The sequence below is a fragment of the Lacerta agilis genome, chromosome 18 (genome assembly GCF_009819535.1).
Source record: "Lacerta agilis isolate rLacAgi1 chromosome 18, rLacAgi1.pri, whole genome shotgun sequence".
In the NCBI taxonomy this organism is placed as follows: Eukaryota; Metazoa; Chordata; class Lepidosauria; order Squamata; family Lacertidae; genus Lacerta; species Lacerta agilis.
In genome coordinates, this window is record NC_046329.1 from 11,446,042 (window position 1) to 11,462,910 (window position 16,869).

The 16,869-nt window shown below is 53.8% G+C and overlaps 1 protein-coding gene across 1 annotated transcript in view; it reads right to left on the minus strand.

The window, feature by feature from the left end:
* Positions 1–16,869, minus strand: part of INSR (insulin receptor) — a 48,137-nt gene that overhangs the window by 11,539 nt on the left and 19,729 nt on the right. Inside the window, exons 3-6 of the mRNA XM_033136501.1 lie at positions 5,588–5,903; positions 3,267–3,415; positions 2,144–2,288; positions 975–1,189 (exon numbers count right to left, since the gene is read on the minus strand). Coding sequence (XP_032992392.1) covers positions 975–1,189; positions 2,144–2,288; positions 3,267–3,415; positions 5,588–5,903 — 825 coding nt within the window. The remainder of the gene's footprint in view (positions 1–974; positions 1,190–2,143; positions 2,289–3,266; positions 3,416–5,587; positions 5,904–16,869) is intronic.

Consider the following 16,869-nt stretch of genomic DNA (forward strand, 5'->3'; position numbering starts at 1 on the left):
GGACAAGCTGTCCCGCGTTCTGCCAGCCTGGCAGGCGCTCCAGGAGGGAGGGAGCCGAGACTGAGCAAACATATAGATTGTACACAGAGAGGAGGCGCCGGCCAGGAGGGAAAGAGGGCCGGAAGACAACCCCGGAAACGCTCCTCTGGGAGAGCAGAGGGAGGGTGTCAGGGGTGTGTACAGGGTTCAACCCCACCTCCAAGTGGAATAAGGCAGGCTTCATGGGGTTTTTATTATTAATGTAATAAAGCACAGGCCCAGGAGCTTGAAGAGCAGCCCTTCTGGTCTCAGGAAGCCAGCGGCGCATGGGGGTGCCACCCACCCCTGGGTCCTGCTTGGGGGTCTTCCCTCTGGCCTGATCCCGCCAATGCTGCCACCGGGCTCTTCTACAGAGCTGGACCGTCTACCTCACTGTTGTGCACACTGACTGGCAGCAACAGCAGCTGTCCAGGGCCCAACTTGGAGATGCCCCCCGGGCGGAACCTGGGACCCGCTGCTTGCCCGCTGAGACAGGGCCCTTTCCTGCGAGTTACTCCAAAGAAGAAGGCAAGGCTCCAGTTCTTGTGGCTGCTTCAAACAGGGACGCAGGAAGCCGGCTGCCTTATGCGGAGTCAAACCGCTGGCCCGCCCAGCTCAGAGCTGCCTGCACTAACTGGCAGCAGCTCTCTGGGGTTTAAGCCAGTGGGGGGGGTGCCTTCCCTAGATGCTACGGCCCTAACCCTTAAAATAAGCCAAGACTCCAGTCCTCAAGGTTCTAGATGAAGTGATTCAAACGGGGCAATAGGAAGCTGCCTGCTACCTCTCCCTCTGAAGCATCCACCTCTGTATCTCCTGCTCAGACTGGCAGCAGTCCTCCGGGGTTTCAGGCAGGAGCCGCTGCCTGGCTGCACCCGGGGAAACTGCCGCGATTCGAACCTGGGACCTTGTGAGTGCAAAAGCACCCTCCCCGCCCACCCCTCGGCTGCCCCGCTTACAAGAGGCCTGGTCGCCATTGGTCTTGAGGGCGATGTCGTTCTTCTCCTGGCGCCCCTTGGCCCCCGAGATCTCCTCCATCTTGTCGATCTCGGACAGGCAGAGCTTGGGGTTGTAGTGGAAGAACAGCTTCCCCCGGGCGATGGTGAGGTTGTGCTTGCTCCAGTCCCACAGCTGGCGCAGGTTCTGGTTGTCCAAGGCGTAGAAGGAATAGTTCCTGGCGGGGAGGGGGAAATCACAAGATGAATACGGCCGGGGGGAGAGGGGAGAGAGATGCTCCTTGGCGAGGTGGGCAGAGCAGGCTCAGCAGTAACTCTCAAGCTGCCAGGCAAGGGGACTCTTCCTTCCAAGAAAAAAAGACCCCCCAACTCATCCCCAATGAGGCACCGGGGGACGGGGACGGGGCTGAAGGCCCCTGCCTTCCCACAGCTGCCTCAATCTTGTCCTTCCCAAGCAACCTGAGACTTCTCCTCCTCAACTGCCTTTGCTCTGCCCTCTTCATCCCTCTCCTGGTTCTGGGGAGGAAGAAGCCCTGGCCTCTTACTTCTTTAGAAATTTATTTATTCGGTTTTTCAGATTAAAACTTTACAGTCACATGTCCAACATACAACATGAAAACAAGATTCCAAGGAATCTCTTGCACTTCCCCCCTCCCCTTTGTTGGTCCTATTGTTCATCATTTCCTCCTGCATCTTTTTATGGTAATCCAAATCTTTTACCTCTCCGCTGTGTCCAAAACTCACCATAAGCTACAAGTGATGTTCCAACCCTACTAACAATTTTAACTGTTTACAACGGCCTTTAAGATAAGTTATAAATTTCCCCCATTCCTTATTTAAGTTTTGGTCTTCCTGATTTCTGATTCTTCCGGTCATTTGGGGCCACAAAGCTCTGCCAGCTGAGCTACAGCTTCTCGCCAAGCAAGCTCCCTTCCTTTCAGTGGGTTTACTCTGAGTAGTGATCACTCGGCGACGCCAGCGTTTGTTCCTCATCCATTTTTTGACATGTACAACCCCCCTTTTCCTCCAGGGGGCTCAAGTCGGCGTGCGTTGTCCCCATTTGATACCCACAACGACCCTGCGAGGCAGGCCAGGGTTGAGTCAAGCGGGGATTGGAGCCCTGCTCCTAGCAGTCCCTTCCCAACTCTGCCGCCTTCCGGGGCCCCACTCACCCTGCTTCCAGGGCCTCCCCTCGGATCAGGTGGAGCTTCCGGAAGAACGAGAGGGAGACCAGAGCGTAGGAGCGCCGGATCTTCAAGTATCCCGTGATCTCCTCAATCAAGCCGAGGTTGGCCTCCAGCTCAGCTGCAATGTTGCCTGCAAGGAGGGGGGTGCAGAGGCGTGGGCTCAGCCTGCCTACAAAGAGGCCCTACTGCTTCACAGACTCAGGGAACTGTGGAGTGGGAAGGGACCCCCCCAAAGGTCATCCAGCCCAACCCCCTTGGCAATGCAGGAATCTCGGCTGAAGAATCCTTGGAAGACAGCCCCCCAAGGAAGGAGAGTCCACTACCGACCAAAAGAGCCCATAGAAAGTTCTCCAAGGGTAAGGCAGGAAGTATCAAAATAAGTCTTTTTCCATTTTCAGAATATGGATGGACATCATTTCAAAATGAGAGAGCATCAAGCGATACAGAGGCCGATCCCAGTTTTGTTTTTCTCCCAAAGGGATTTCTTATCGGTAAAAAGCTTGGTGTGGTGCGAACAAATTTTCTGGCTTAACTTTTAGTAATTGTAATTCAAAGCCATTGGTTCAAGTCCTGCCCTCCAGAGCAACAGAAAACCAAGCTTGCTCCCACTTCCATGGGGCAGCCCTCGAGATGTTTGGAGAGGACTCTCATATCTCCTCTTTTCCAGGCTAAACACCCCTAACTCTGTCATTCTAGATGTATGATCTAGTTGGGATTCCTGCATGGCAGTCGCAGGGGGTTGGACTAGATGACTCCCGGGATCCCTTCTGACGCTACAATTCCCTCCTCTGCACACCTTCCAACTTGTCCGTGACGTCCTTAAGCTGTGGCGCCCAGAACTGGACAAAGCCCTTGTCTCCGTTGCTCTGCCGCCTTTTTCCTCTGACCCTCTCCCTCCCCACATTGGCACGTGGCCCCCAGAAGAAGGGAATGCGGCCCTCTGCTGAAAAGGCTCCCCCAGAGATGAAGCCGTGAGGTCCTGGACTTGAGAAGGAAGCCCTTGTGTTCCAGAGAGAAAGACCCGCTTCCCAGGTGACTGGCTTGGCGTGGGGCAGAGAGAGAGGCCCCTCTGGCTCCCCCCACATCCTGCACCCCCCGGGGAACTCACTTCCTCCGCGGATGTTGATGGTCAGGCTCCCGTTGACGACGGTGCATCCTTGGAGCTCCTGGGCTGCCGTCACGGAATCGATGGTCTTCTCCTTGACGGGCAACTCGCAGATTTTGGGGCACAGCCCCTCGCAGGGCGTGCACAGCAGGCTGCAGAAAAGACACGGTGAGGAAAGAGAGATGCTTCTTGCGCTGCAAACGGCTGCGGGGCTTTTCTTGCCGCCGTGAGAACCGATGCGCGCGTTCAGTAAAGCTCTGGGAGTTTGGCTTGTGCACAGAGATGCACCCGCAGCCTCTCGGATGGCCCTGTGGGGCCTGCAGACCCAACAGGGGAGAGGAAAGGAACCTAAGAACAGCTTGCTGGGTGAGACCAGTCACCCGTCCAGCACAGCACCCTGTTCTCACAATGGCAGACCCTTCCAGCGCAATCGGAGAACAAGAGCCCTCTCCCCTCCCGTGGATTCCTGCAACTGGGATTCACGGAGGCAGAGCAGCTGTCGGCAATTTGCCCAGCCAGTCCTCTCTTAAAGCCATTGCCGCCTCTTGTGGCAATGAGTTCCACAGGTTTGCGATGTGTTGCTTGGGACCAAGGAAAGTGCATTGGGGGCTGTGGGGCGGCACAGAACGAAGCCTCGTTTTAATCTCTCTCCCGCCGGCAAGCAAATCCAGCTCAAACAAAACAGGATGGCTGAAAGGGTCCTTAAGCACCCTGCTGGTTGGGGGGGGGCATGTTATGGAGGGATCTGCCTTCAAGGTTCTGCTTCCTGTTTCCTGCCCCCTCCCTTTTGCAACCCCATGATAGCAAGGAGGTTCCCGAAAAGGGCATTCGGAGAAAATTTCATTGGTTTGAGAAAATTCATCCGGTGCAGGAGGAACAAGGTCTGCTGCCGCCAGCCACAATTAGAGGCCAATTAGCTGCCTTTTCCTGAGAATGATCAGAACAGGCCATTTCCTCTCCTCCGCTGGGGGGTCTGGCTGGCTCCTGGCTTTGCCCAAGAGCGTCAGGAAGCTGGTTTGCCAAGAAGAGGGAGGCAGAGACACGCTCCCCCCAAGATCTAGATGGGGTCTAGATGGGGCGACAAGAAGGGGGTGCTGCCCTTGCTTTTGGAGGGGCAACAGCCCCCCACCCAGCCTCTCACCCCATCCCCAAAGTGGGCAAAATTCAGAGACCCCCGAGACCCTAAGCTGCCTCCGATAAATGTACAAGTAACTCTGTTGATATCTTAAATATCAAACATACATTAAGCGTGGATTAAACTCCCTCCCGTGGCGTTATGAGGCAGGGCCCACCTCTGCTGCCTCCTTGGGACCGACTGAAGGTCTGCCTCTTTCAGTAAGCAGCGGTCTGGAATTGTTCTCATTGTTCTCACTGGGCTAAGAGGAGACCCGCTGAAACGAATTGGCCAAAGTCAGCAGCGCCCGTCCGTTTCAACGAGTCTACTCTGGGCAGGGGCGCAACCCGCTGTTTTAAGTCTGCGAATTCACTTTTCGCCGCTTTTTACATTATGAAATTGCTCAGTGGTTGACCCCATTTTTCGTTCACTCCTTCATTAATAAAAAAGATAAACCAAAGATAAAGAACAGAAATATTGTTACAGCAGGTTGACAGCCGCCTAAGACTGGGCATTCTCACTGAACGTGTCCCAAAGCATTACCCAAAATGCCCATTTCCCCATAAACCTGCTAGGCTGCATTGCGTGCGTTCTTTCGTAACAGGTGAGTTTAACCAGAGGTCCTACTGACCAATTATCTCTCCATCCATCAGCTAAGCTCCCCTCACCTCCGTCTTTTAGCCAATTATAAATCTTATCGGCCGTTCTAAGGCTGGACACTATTTCTCGATCGTTTTCCAGAATGGTTTCCGAAACGTCAATCCCTTTGGGGTGTTTCATAGGGAGGCGTTTTTCGGACAAGGACCCCCAGCGGGAGTGGGGGGGGCTCAGACGCCCCTGAAATAAAAGGGGGGATCTCTGAGACTAGGGTGTCCAGCTCCCTCCACACCACAAGAGCCCTCAGGGATCGGCACCTGTCAGAAAAAGGGCTTTAAATCCTCATCGCCTTTCTCCTCAAAGGGTTTGGGGGCTCCCTCTGCGTTGCGCCGACCTCTTTCTCTTCCCCAAATCATCATCACATTATTATTATTATTATTACTCTGTTTCAGGGCGTCTCGACTCCCACAAAGCGGTGAATTGAACATACTCACGCAACCGGGACAGGGGGTCAAAGCAAGACCCCGATATCGGGGGGACGGTTGCCGATGAGAAGAGCCCCCCTTGGTTCCCCCGTCCCCCTCCCCGGGGTGTGTGTGTGTTGCCAACTCACTTGGTGGAGTTCATGGTGTAGCCGGAAGGGCATCCGGGGGCACACTCTCCGTTGTGGATGACGGGGCAGTCCGAGTGGCGGGCGGCCTTGCACTTGTTGTGCAGCTCCTGGCAGAAGTCGAAGGTGACGCAGCGCCACCCGGCATAGCGGTAGGACCCGGCGGGGCACCTCTCCACGCACTTGCCCTCCAGGCTGAAGTGGCGGCAGGCCAGGCACTTCTCTGGGTCGCCGGGCTCCAGGCAGCTGCCCAGGCACTCTGCGTGGCAGCAGACGCCCTCCGGGGTGCAGCCATGGGACTTGCAGGCGGAAGGGCACACTGCGGGGAGCAGAGGAGAAAGAGAGAAACGGAGAGGGGTGAGGACACGCCCCGCAAGGCCTTCTCGGTGGTGGCGCCCTGCCACCTGATGCCTGCACAGCTCTTGGGAGACACCTGAAGGGAAGCTTTTCACGTTTTCTTGTGCTTTTATATGTGTTGGAAGCCGCCCAGAGTGGCTGGGGAAACACAGCCAGGTGGGAAGGGTACAAATAATCAAATTATTATTATAGAGCAATGCCTGTCCATGACTCCGCCCTCCTGCCTCCCTCCCGCTCACAGAGCTGGGCCACCCCATTACCTGCCCTCCAATTGGGGGGGGGGGCGAGCTGCTTCCCACTAGGCTGGCCTGCACACAGAACAGGGCCTCCAGCGGGTGGCTCCCCTACTTAACGTCGCTATGGTCCTTTCTTTTTGGACTGCAGTCTCCACAGTTTTGAATAAAGGGCTCGCTTAATGGGAACCCGGGAAGCTGCCTTGCCCCAAGTCGGACCATCAAATCCAACCGGCTCAGTATCGTCGCCTCTGACCGGCAGCCGCTCTCAGAGTTTCAAACAGCCTTGGAGATGCTGGGGTGCGTCTGTGCTGTACCTGGCTCCCCCCCCAAAAAAACAGGTGCTCTAATCACCGAGCTGCAGCTTTTCGTTCTACTTCTCTCCCCCCCCCCCGTATTCTCAGAAAGATCCAGCCAAGGAAGGGATCACTTGCACAACGGTTGGTTTTTGGGGGGAGGGGGCGATCCCACAAAGCCCTTCTCAAATGCAAAATGTGACCCTGCACTGCCTGTCCTGTCTGGATTCAGTATTCATTTTATATTGCATTTATACCCCACCTCCAAGGAGCTTGAGATGACGCCCCTGGTTCTCCCCCTCCTCATTTAATCCCCACAACAACCCCCCTGCGAGGCAGGTTAGGCTGGGAGGCAGTGACTGGCAACCAAGGTCACCCAGCGAGCTGCACAGCTGAGTGGGGATTCGAACCCTGGTCTCTCCCAGGTCCTAGTCAGAACACTCTAGCCACTACACCACACTGCCTCTCAGTTCAAGGTTATTTTTCAATATTCTTTTTCGATACCTAACTGAGTCAGTCTAGGCCACGGAACATGACCATTACAACTGTGGCAAACTGCAGAGCTGAATCCTGTTATTTCTTTACTGGGAGCTGTTGCAACTAATCTCGATTTCCTTTTCGTTTCTTTGCCTGCCTGCCATTATTTAAAATGATGATGATAATAATAATAATAATATTTGGAGTAAAACAAACCAAAACACCTGGTGTGAGTCCAGACCGCAAGCCACGGGGAGGAGGAGAAGAAAATATATACACATATATCTATAGATACGTAATATGGCTGCAGATCCTGAGAAATGCAGGCTGGGGGGAAACCGTTCCCCAGGAGAACCGCCCTCTCCCTTAACCAATGTGTTGGCTGCTTGGAGCGGCGAAGGGAGGGGGGGCCTCATTCAAGACATTTTTTTCTGCCTCTGCACAAAGCAAACAGATCCTTAACCCCTTCGGCCTCTTCCCCCTGCTGATAAAAAGCCTCCAGCTGAGATCCGGCGCTGAAAAAGTTGCAAGGAGAGCTAAGAAGCCACGTTGCATCGGGACTTGTGATAAATAACATGCGAGGTCCGACAGCAGAAGCAGCGGAGGCCAAAAAAAAGGGGGGGGGGAACTTAGCGAATGGCGTCACCTGGAGACGCATGCAAGGAGGGAGCTGCCTTATAGAGCCAGGCACTGGCTGGCAGTGGCTGGCCAGGGTTTCAGGAAGAGGGTCTCTCCCCAGGCCTTGCTCATTGCTGCTGGCACGGACTGGCAGCAGCAGCCCTCTGGGTTTTCAGATGGGGTTTCCTCTACCAGCGACTGCCCTTCGGCATTTGAATCATGCACCCATCTGCCAAGTCAAAACCCTTCCCTTAGAAATAAAGTTCAGAATGACTGTTATCGGGAAGTTTATTATGTTTTCATTTTTTGCTGGAAGCTGCCCAGAGCGGCAGGGGAAACCCAGCCAGATGGGAAGGGGTATAAATAATAAAATTACTACTACTACTACAGCCCTCGTTGCTCGGAAAAAAAGGCTGGAGTGAATGCAAAATTGAATATCCAGTCATATAGACTCTTGGGGTTGCTGGAAACCGCAGGAGAAGAAGGGGCTCTTGTGTTCGAATCCTGCTTGTGGGAATCCTGCTCTGGGGTGCCTGGTTGGCCGCTGTGGCTGGGACAGATGGGCATGCTACAAATAATAAAATCACCATCGTTCTTCTTTAGGGTGCTGGCAAAGAGTCATCTAGCCCAACCCCCTTTGGAAAAGCCCAGGGCGCAGTCCTGAACAGAAGGTGCCAACAAGCGCACGCCTTCTGCACGGCCAACGCCGACTGGAATATGGGTGTGTCAGATCCACTCCTGAGCCAAAGTCGGGACGCAATCGAGTCCCGGCACACGCAGAGATCTGGGCCTGGGGTGGAGGGGAGAAGAGAGGGCTGCCGCCTCCGCCAGCAGAACCGCTGACGACTCTGCAGGGAGGGCGCGCCTGGCTTTGAGGTTTGTTTGTGTTTGTGCGAGGCGGGAGCTGAACTTACACCTGCCACGAAATAGCCCCACCATATAAAACAGACCCCGTTTCAGCTGCAGGGTGGTTCCGTGCCGTGTCAGAATCGGGCCTTTGCAGCACCTTCCCACTGCGCGTAAGGCAGGTGCTGTCACTCTGGCCGTCTCGGTGCCTATGAAGAGCAGGCAGAGGGAGGGCCCGTTTGACCCAGCATCCTGTTCTCAGGATGCCCCAAAGGAAACTCGCAAGCAGAGCCCTCTCGCCTCCTCTGGGTCCCAGCAAGCCGCAGGGCGGCCTCGAAACGTGGAAGGAGAGGACGGCTTTCGGTGCTAGTGGCTGTCGGCCGGCCTCTCCTCCTCCACCAATTCACCCAGTCCTCCTTCAGAGCTGCCCAGGTTGGTGGCCTCCCCCAACTCCTGCGGGAGGGAGTACCAAAGGTTAACACAGCTCCTTCCCGAACCTTGCGCCATTCAGCTTCACCAGATGCTTTCCCCCAACGCGCCTTTCCAGCGGACATCTCCATCTTAGTCTGCGTCCTGAACTGGCAGGACAATGGGGAGCAGGAAGAGGATCCTGTTGAGGGGGGGAAGCCAGGGCTTGGACACCCCGGGGCAAGCCAGGGACTGGGGCGCAGAACGCCTAGGCTGCTGACTGGAGCTGGCTATCGGCAGCATGTGACAAGCTTGTTGAGGAATCCGCCCCGGCTGCCAAGATGCTACTGGGCCAAATTTAAAGTGTTGCTGTGGGCGGGCAAAGCCCCGAATCCGAGACGACGTTGCCTTTCGCTGCCTGTTCCTGCCGATCCTTGGGTGTCTGTTGAGGAAACACTGCGAGCTGCTCCTTACACGCCGACGTGGCCCCCTTAACGGAGTTCCCTGCCTCTGCACATGACTTGTTTCAATCTATTAGACTTGCATGCCGCCCTTCGATAAAAATATACAGGCTAAAAAGCACAAATGAATAGTTAGATGAACAAAAACAACCACCTCCCCTCCCACAAACATGCTTAGAAGGCTGTAGTACTTCTTAATTATTAGACTTTATTTAGGAGACAAGGCCTTTTGCATTTAAGACAACAGCTTAAAGCCTTTCTTGGAATTTAATTAAATATTGCCCCGCCATGTTTTCATTCTCACGCTTCCCCTTTGTCTCCGATCCTGGTGGTTTCACGTTACACCGCTTTGATAAATCTTAAAATTCTTCTCGGTTGGGTGGTGTAGAAATTTAGGTATGTTTGAGTAAAGACGCAGGACCCAAGCATGAGAGCAACTGTCTCCCCACTTGCCACTCCCCAGTATGCTGTATCCAACTCGTAGCCAGTAGACGTTGGCAGTCTTCTCAACCGATATATATATATATATATATATATATACACCTTTTAATGCCGGGTGTCAGAAGAGCCGCGGAGCAACCCAATGTCCCTCTCCCAGCTCCTTCCTCCTCAAATTGTGCATCCAACTAAGTCTTCCTTGGAGCAGACCCAACCTTCAACTTCTGTATTTATGCACGGGCTGGGGGAATAAAATTGAACTTGCCAGCCACTTCCTTTTCAACAAGGGGGACCCCGAAAATATGATGCCGGCCTCCTCGCCTCAAAAAGAGCCGAGAACGGTTCGGGGAAGGCGAGCAAAACGATTGAGGGGGGTGGAGCGCCAGCATGGTGTAGTGGTTAAGAGCGGTAGACTCGTAATCTGGGGAACCGGGTTCGTGTCTCCGCTCCTCCACATGCAGCTGCTGGGTGACCTTGGGCTAGTCACACTTCTCTGAAGTCTCTCAGCCCCACTCACCTCACAGAGGGTTTGTTGTGGGGGAGGAAGGGGAAGGAGAATGTGAGCCGCTTTGAGACTCCTTTGGGTAGTGATAAAGCGGGATATCAAATCCAAACTCTTCTTCTTCTTCTTCTTCTTCTTCTTCTTCTTCTTCTTCTTCTTCTTCCTCGCGAGGGGACGTGCCACGCAGGGCTGGATTTAGGTTTGATGAGGCCCTAAGCTCCTGAAGGTAATGGGGCCCTTTAGATGTCAAGCTGTCTTTTGTCAACAACAAATTGTCGCTGTTTTTTGTGTTATTGAGATTTGTGGAACTAATAGGTAGCCAAAGCCATTTGCACATAACAAAATATGTATTTTATCCAAGTAATTGTTGATTTTTTTTCCTTTTAATTTTTTGGGGGGCCCCAAGAGAGTGGCACCCTAAGCTATAGCTTGTTTTAGCTTATACGTAAATCCGGCACTGATGCCACGGCAGAGAAAAGCCTCTCTCTCCTGCACAGCCGGCGAAGCAGAAATGTTGGCGATTCTGGAGAGATAATAGAAAGCCCTTCTTCACGCAGAGCGGAGTTGAACCATGGAACTCCCCCCCACAAGAGGCAGCCACCAGTTTGGACGGCTTTAAAAAGAGGATTAGTGAAATCCTAGCACTGCTAGCCCCAATGGTTATGTTCTCTCTCTCCGAGGCTTGAAGCAATTATGTTTCTGAAGTCCAGTCGCCGGAAGCCGCAGCTCAGGTCCTGCTTGCAAGACCACGGTGAGAACGGGAAGCCTGACTAGATGGGCAGGGAAATATGTTCTTCTGCGACAGCCAGTGGGGTGGATCCTGCGCTTGCTTCCTTCTCGGAACCTGAGGATCCATCATTGATTGGAACTTGTTTTTGTTTTGTTTCTACAACTCAAAGGAAGAGTCTTGCGATTCAGTTTCAGGCTGATGCAAAAAACCGCACCCCACTCAGTGAAATTTATCTGCAAAGGAAGCAGCTTAAAACAATAAATAAATAATGCACGCTTTAAAACAAGCACAAAAGCCAGCTTTCTTCTCCTTGAACTCATTCATCTTTTTTTATCTGATAGCAGGGAAGCAACAGGCCCTCCGGCCATCTGAAGAGTGAAACTTGAGTGGGTGTGTTTGTATATGTGCATGAGAGAGAGAGAGAGATTTCCCTCGAGAAACTACGCAGCCCTGATTCTTCCTTACACAGGGACACAGAATGAAAGCTGCCTTGTCCAGAGCCAGTTTTGTCCACTGGGCTCAAGGCAGTCTACACGGGCCGGCAGCAGCAGCAGCAGCAGCAGCAGCCACGTTTCAGGGCGGGGAGGGAGCCAAGAGAAAAGAGGGGGAAGTAACAGATCCTGCTCCAGCCTTGGCGCTCTCCATCTCTGCTCCAAGAAGCGGAAGGGACCCCGAGACACATCTAGTCCTACTCCCTGCAATGCCTCTATTCAGAAAGGGATGCAGTCACTGCCCACCTGACGCCTCTGTTCTGAGATGTATTGGTTTTTTTTAAATCTGCTAGAGGTCAAAGAGAAGAAGAAGCAAGTTTCTTTTCAGTCCCCAATTTCCCCTGAGCTCCTTTCTCCACCCTGCTGGTTCCCCTGTGGCATGCGGCAGCCGACAAACCCTTCTCCTCCTGCAAGTGTCAGCCTCCCTGCCTGCAAACCTGGGACGGTTATTATGCAAGCCCAAAAGCCGCGGAGAGGAAAAACAACAGCCCTGTACTCCTCGCCTTTGCCTTAAACGCAGCAGCGCTGAATTGAGGCAAATTGCACAAAGGGGTTTGGGTGGGGAGGGAACACCTGTGGCGGAGCGAGTGAAAGGTAATAATGAAGGGAGTTGCAAAATCATCTCCCCAAGGTGCTGCTGGCGAAGAGCTCCGTGAAAATGCCAGGGGGGTCGCATTGAGGAAAGAAGATTCAGGGGCAGCAGATTGGCTTTCCTCTCAGGAGGAAAGCCCACCACGACCAGAAGCAGCAAGAACAGAGGGCGTGCAGGCTTTCAAGTCAAGGAAGCCCCCTCCGTGCAGGAATCTAGCGCCAAAGCAGGAAACATCTGCCCAATCTTTGCCACAACCTAATTAAGCCGTGCCCCAGCCTCTAGCGCTTGCCTGCTAAAAATAATTTTAAAAAGAAGGGACGCAGAAAGGCGGCATCCAGCTGACAGGGGGTCCCAGCTCTGCTTGGCGTCTGCTGCCCTCTGCACGCCCGGGTCGAGAGCCAGGATGCAGCCGCTTCCCGGGGCAGGAAGGAAGGTGGCGTCTGGGCAGCCACGCTCTCCTGACGTGACCGAGAGCCAGAGCCATCGCTCTGCACTGTTTTGACCGGGACTCTGGTGATGTCAGCTCCGGAGAGGCGGTGGTTGCCGGCTGGCCGGCCTATTCCTCGTGAGTCCCGCCGTGGCCGCTTGTGCGCGTGACGCCGTTGGGGTGGGTTCTGCGTGGTCCTGCTCCCGAATACAAAAGGTTCCGGGAGGGACCTTGGTTTCCAGTCCTAGAACTTCCTGCAGAATCCTCTGCAGCCGTAAGAGGAAGACGAGGAGGCCTAAGGGAGATTTTGTTCCAGAACAACGGAAGAAAGAGCCTGCTGGGTCAGCCCAAAGGGAGCCCATCTCGTCCACAGTCCTGCACTTCTCACTGTGGCCAGGGAGACGCCCCAAAGGGAAGCCTGCAAGCAGGACCTGAGTTCAAGAGCAGCAAACCTCCCCCCTGCAGTTTCTAGGAATTGGCATTAAGAAAGATACTGAGTAGGCCATTGTGGCGCGTAGCCCTCCAGAGCCCTCTTCTTCTCCATAAATCTCCTCCAGCCCTCTTCTAAAGCCATTCAAGTTGGGGGCCCGTCACTGCTTCCACAGTTTTGACTATGCGCTGTGTGGAGAAGCCCGTTCTTTTCTTTCCTGAATCTTCCAACACTCGGCTTTGCTGGATGTCAGCAAGAGGGGTGGGGTGGGGGACTTCTTCCTGTTCGCTTTCTTCACATCAGGCATAATCACACAATCCTAGAATTGTAGAGTAGGAAGGGACCCCCAGGGGTCATCCAGTCCAACCCCCTGCAATGCGGGGATCTCAGCTGAAGCATCCAGGACAGAGGGCCATCCAAGTTCTGCTTAAAGACCTCCAAGGAAGGAGAGTTCTTCTCCTGTCAAACGCGGAACTGGCAGGCAACTTTAGCTGACAATTCACAGGGGTGGCTCATCGCTAATCCACCTGCTTGCTGAACCAGAACCAACAAAATGAGCTGGATTTGCACGGGGAAAAGCTTTGGTAAAAAGAGAACAGTAGCCCCGGAAATCTGCGAGGAGGAACCTTTTGGTAGGAGCCCCCAAAATGCCCCGAGAGAACTCTGCCAGGCTAGCTGATGCTGCCATGTATTTCAAGGTCAGAACTGCAATAAATCAGGTCTGAAAGCGAGGCAGAAGGTCGACCCAGATTATTGCCGTGACCAGAGGGTGGCAATTTGGAGCGATGGTGTGGAAGCCACAAGGAACAAGATGGAGTAAAACCCAGACAAGCAACTTCAGCATGGTTGCAGTTGTGGGAAGAGTCCATTTTGGGACAGGCTTTGTTTCAGAAAGGCAGGAAGGCACAGGTGCCCATCGCCTTGCCGAAAGCGAGAGGGCTAGGCTGATCTCAGCTGCACCTGGGTAGTGACTCCCCAAGGCGTGACTCGGTTTCCAGGGGACGAAGACCCGCTGTAAGTGGCTTGGTTTTGAAACGGCGAAATCAACAGCAAACCCTGCCCCCTGCGACGTTTCTGCAGCCGTTCATTAATTCTCAACAAGACTATCAGATAAGCTGTTTATTCCGCAGCTGCATGTGGAATCTTAAGGCTTAAAAAAAACACCATATATTTATATTTTTCCAAGTTTCAAAACTTTGGAAGGCTTTATTTCGCTTGTGGATTAAGACCAGGGGGCAAAGAGGCCCACACCAGATCGCACGCTCCCAGGGCCGCGTCTGCAAAAGGGGTTGGGGCAAAGAGCCTCAGGGAGCTCCGGATCCGACAGGCAACTTGCCGCGTAACATACAAGGGCAGCTCCACATCTGTGGGAAGAGAAAGAGTGCGCCCCCGTCTTACGCAACGCGGTTGCAACACCGCAGCAGCAGCAGCAGCACGTGAAAGACTTTGCAACCGCGGGTGTCCCAGAGCTCTTGGCATTTCAGCAGTTCATTAATTCGTCCTGTTCTGGCTCCTGAGAACGGAGATTTTTATCTCCTCCCCACCCCCACCCCAGCTCCGCAGTTCAAATTTCCGACAAGGGAAAGTTCCCAAATCCCTTTTGCAGAATCTTGAGGGGCAGGTAGAGGGAAGAGGAGAAAAGGGAATCCCCTTCCTTTCCTTCCTCTGGTTCGTAGTGAAACACGGACAACCTTAATCAGGGTGGCGGAGGAAGGACAGAAATCCGAGGAGCAGGATTTTACCCCTGCGAGGGCCTGCGCTTGTTATTCTTTGGATTCTGGGGAACGCCAGAGAGAGGGAATTCCAGGAAAACATCTGGAGCGAGTCGTGCCCGGACGAGACGTGGGGAACATTTGCCGGAAGAGCTCCGATTACCTAAAGAACGGCAATACAAGCAGAAGAGAAAGAGCAGCAGGAGGCCCACAAGCTCCAGGAGCCAAGAGACCCTCAGCGCCGCTGCCACATGGGCCAACCCCTCAGGGCTGTTGTTAACTCTAGGGAGCGAGAGCATATGAACCCACCCAGACCCTGAGATCATCTTCTGAAGCCCTTCTTCATGTGCCTCCATCTTGAGAGGTCGAGGGTGGCAACAAGAGAACGGGGCCTTCCCTGCAGTGGCTCCCCGTCTGCAGAATGCTCTCCCCAGGGAGAGTTCACCTGGCACCTTCATTACACACCTTTAGGCGCCAGGCAAAAACGTTCCTTTTCAACCAGGCCTTTGGGTGATCTGATTGACATCCAAACTCAGCCCTCCAGGTGTTTTGGGACTACAACTCCCATCATCCATAGCTAACAGGACCAGTGGCCAGGCATGATGGGAGTTGTAGTCCAAAAACATCTAGAGTTTGCCTATGCCTGTCCTATACCCTTTTAAAATGTGGCTCTCTTTTTTTGGAGGGGTGTGTGTTATTGGGTTGTTGTTTTTATTTTGATTTTACATACACACACACACACACACAGTGCGGTTTTTATGTTGATCTTTTATGTGAACCGCGGTATATAAATTCAATAAATAAATAATAAATAAATAGAGAGACCCGAGGCCAAGCAGCTATAAAACACTGCTTTCTTCTTTTGAGAACGGGGGCGCCTGTGAATCACTCCCTGGTGAGCTTACGGCTTCTGCAGTCAACATCCATGGAGGAAGCGAAGGTCCCGGAAGCCCCTCTGCCCCTTGCGGCTGGGCCCGGCCAAAGGCGGCTCACTCTGCTTTGCATTGGACCCCCTCAGCAAGGCCAAGGGGGTGTGTCTTGTCATCTGGACAGCCCAGAACCCCCAGATGCACTGCCCAGGCTTGCACCCCAGGGAGGTCACTTCAGTGTTGCTAACGCAGTGGTTTGGCTTCACCCCTGGAGACGCACTCCATTGCCTCCTGAGACAGATTGCCTCTCCGGTGCCAAGCCGTAATCATGAGGACTAGAACCTTCATGTTTATTTTGAGGGAAAGGGCCATCGCTCGGCGGCAGAGCGCCTGCTCGGTGTCCAAAAGGCCCAGTTCCCCAGCGGCCCCTCCGCAAACGGCTGGGAAAGACCCTCTTGCCTGAAACCCTCGACAGCGGCTGCCAGTCCGTGGAGACAACACAGCTCTAGATGGGCTCATGAGAAGGCACAAACAATCCCTGCCTTTTGCTCTGGGCTGCTTGTTGTCCCGCCTGCTTGCTCTCAAATTTGTTTGGCAAGCTCCGTTCCACACAGATTTCTTTTTAAAGAAGGAGAGGCCTTCGCCATCGTCGTCATCCTCCCCCCCCCCCAGCTGACAGTCAGGGATCCGCCTGGTGATCCGGGCCCAGCGATTCCAGTGTAGCCACATAGCCAGCATTCCACAGGAATTCCAGAGCGACGGGCCTCCCGTGGAAGCTCAGAGGGACAAATGTGTGCGCTCCGCTAAGTGGGAAAGCATGCAGTGGGGAGGCTGCGCCGAGGGAGGGCCGCTCTTGCACCCCTGGCCGTCACCCGGGGGCCTCCCATCTTTTCGCGCCTCTGCACCAGGAACTGTGCAGAAAGTCAGGGCCTAAGGTGAGCCAAGCTGCTACTAGAAAAGGTGGCCAGTCTCCTGTCCATGCAACGTCCAACTATCTCTGGCCTCCTCTGCCGGAGGCGGCCAATGCCTTTCGCCACCAGTTGCTGGTGTGCGTCTGGGGGCGTCCCTTACGGGGTCACCTGTGGCTGGCCACCGTGAACACAGGGAGCTGGACAGGACCCCTTTGGCCTGACTGAGGCTGCCATGTTCAAAATTAGAATTTTGCATCCGGCGCTGCACGTCCAAGGAGAGCTATATGAAAATGAAGTGCCGTTGGTATTTAACACCTACAAAATTAGCAAAGATGAATAGAACTGCTTCAAATGTATGTTGGAAGTGTAAGGAGAAGGAAGGGGCTTTTGACCGTGGCGGACGTGCAAGGTAACAAAAAGCCTTCTGGGAAATGAGATATAATGAGCTGAAAAAAATGTTCAAAATAACGTCTGTGAAAAAACCAGA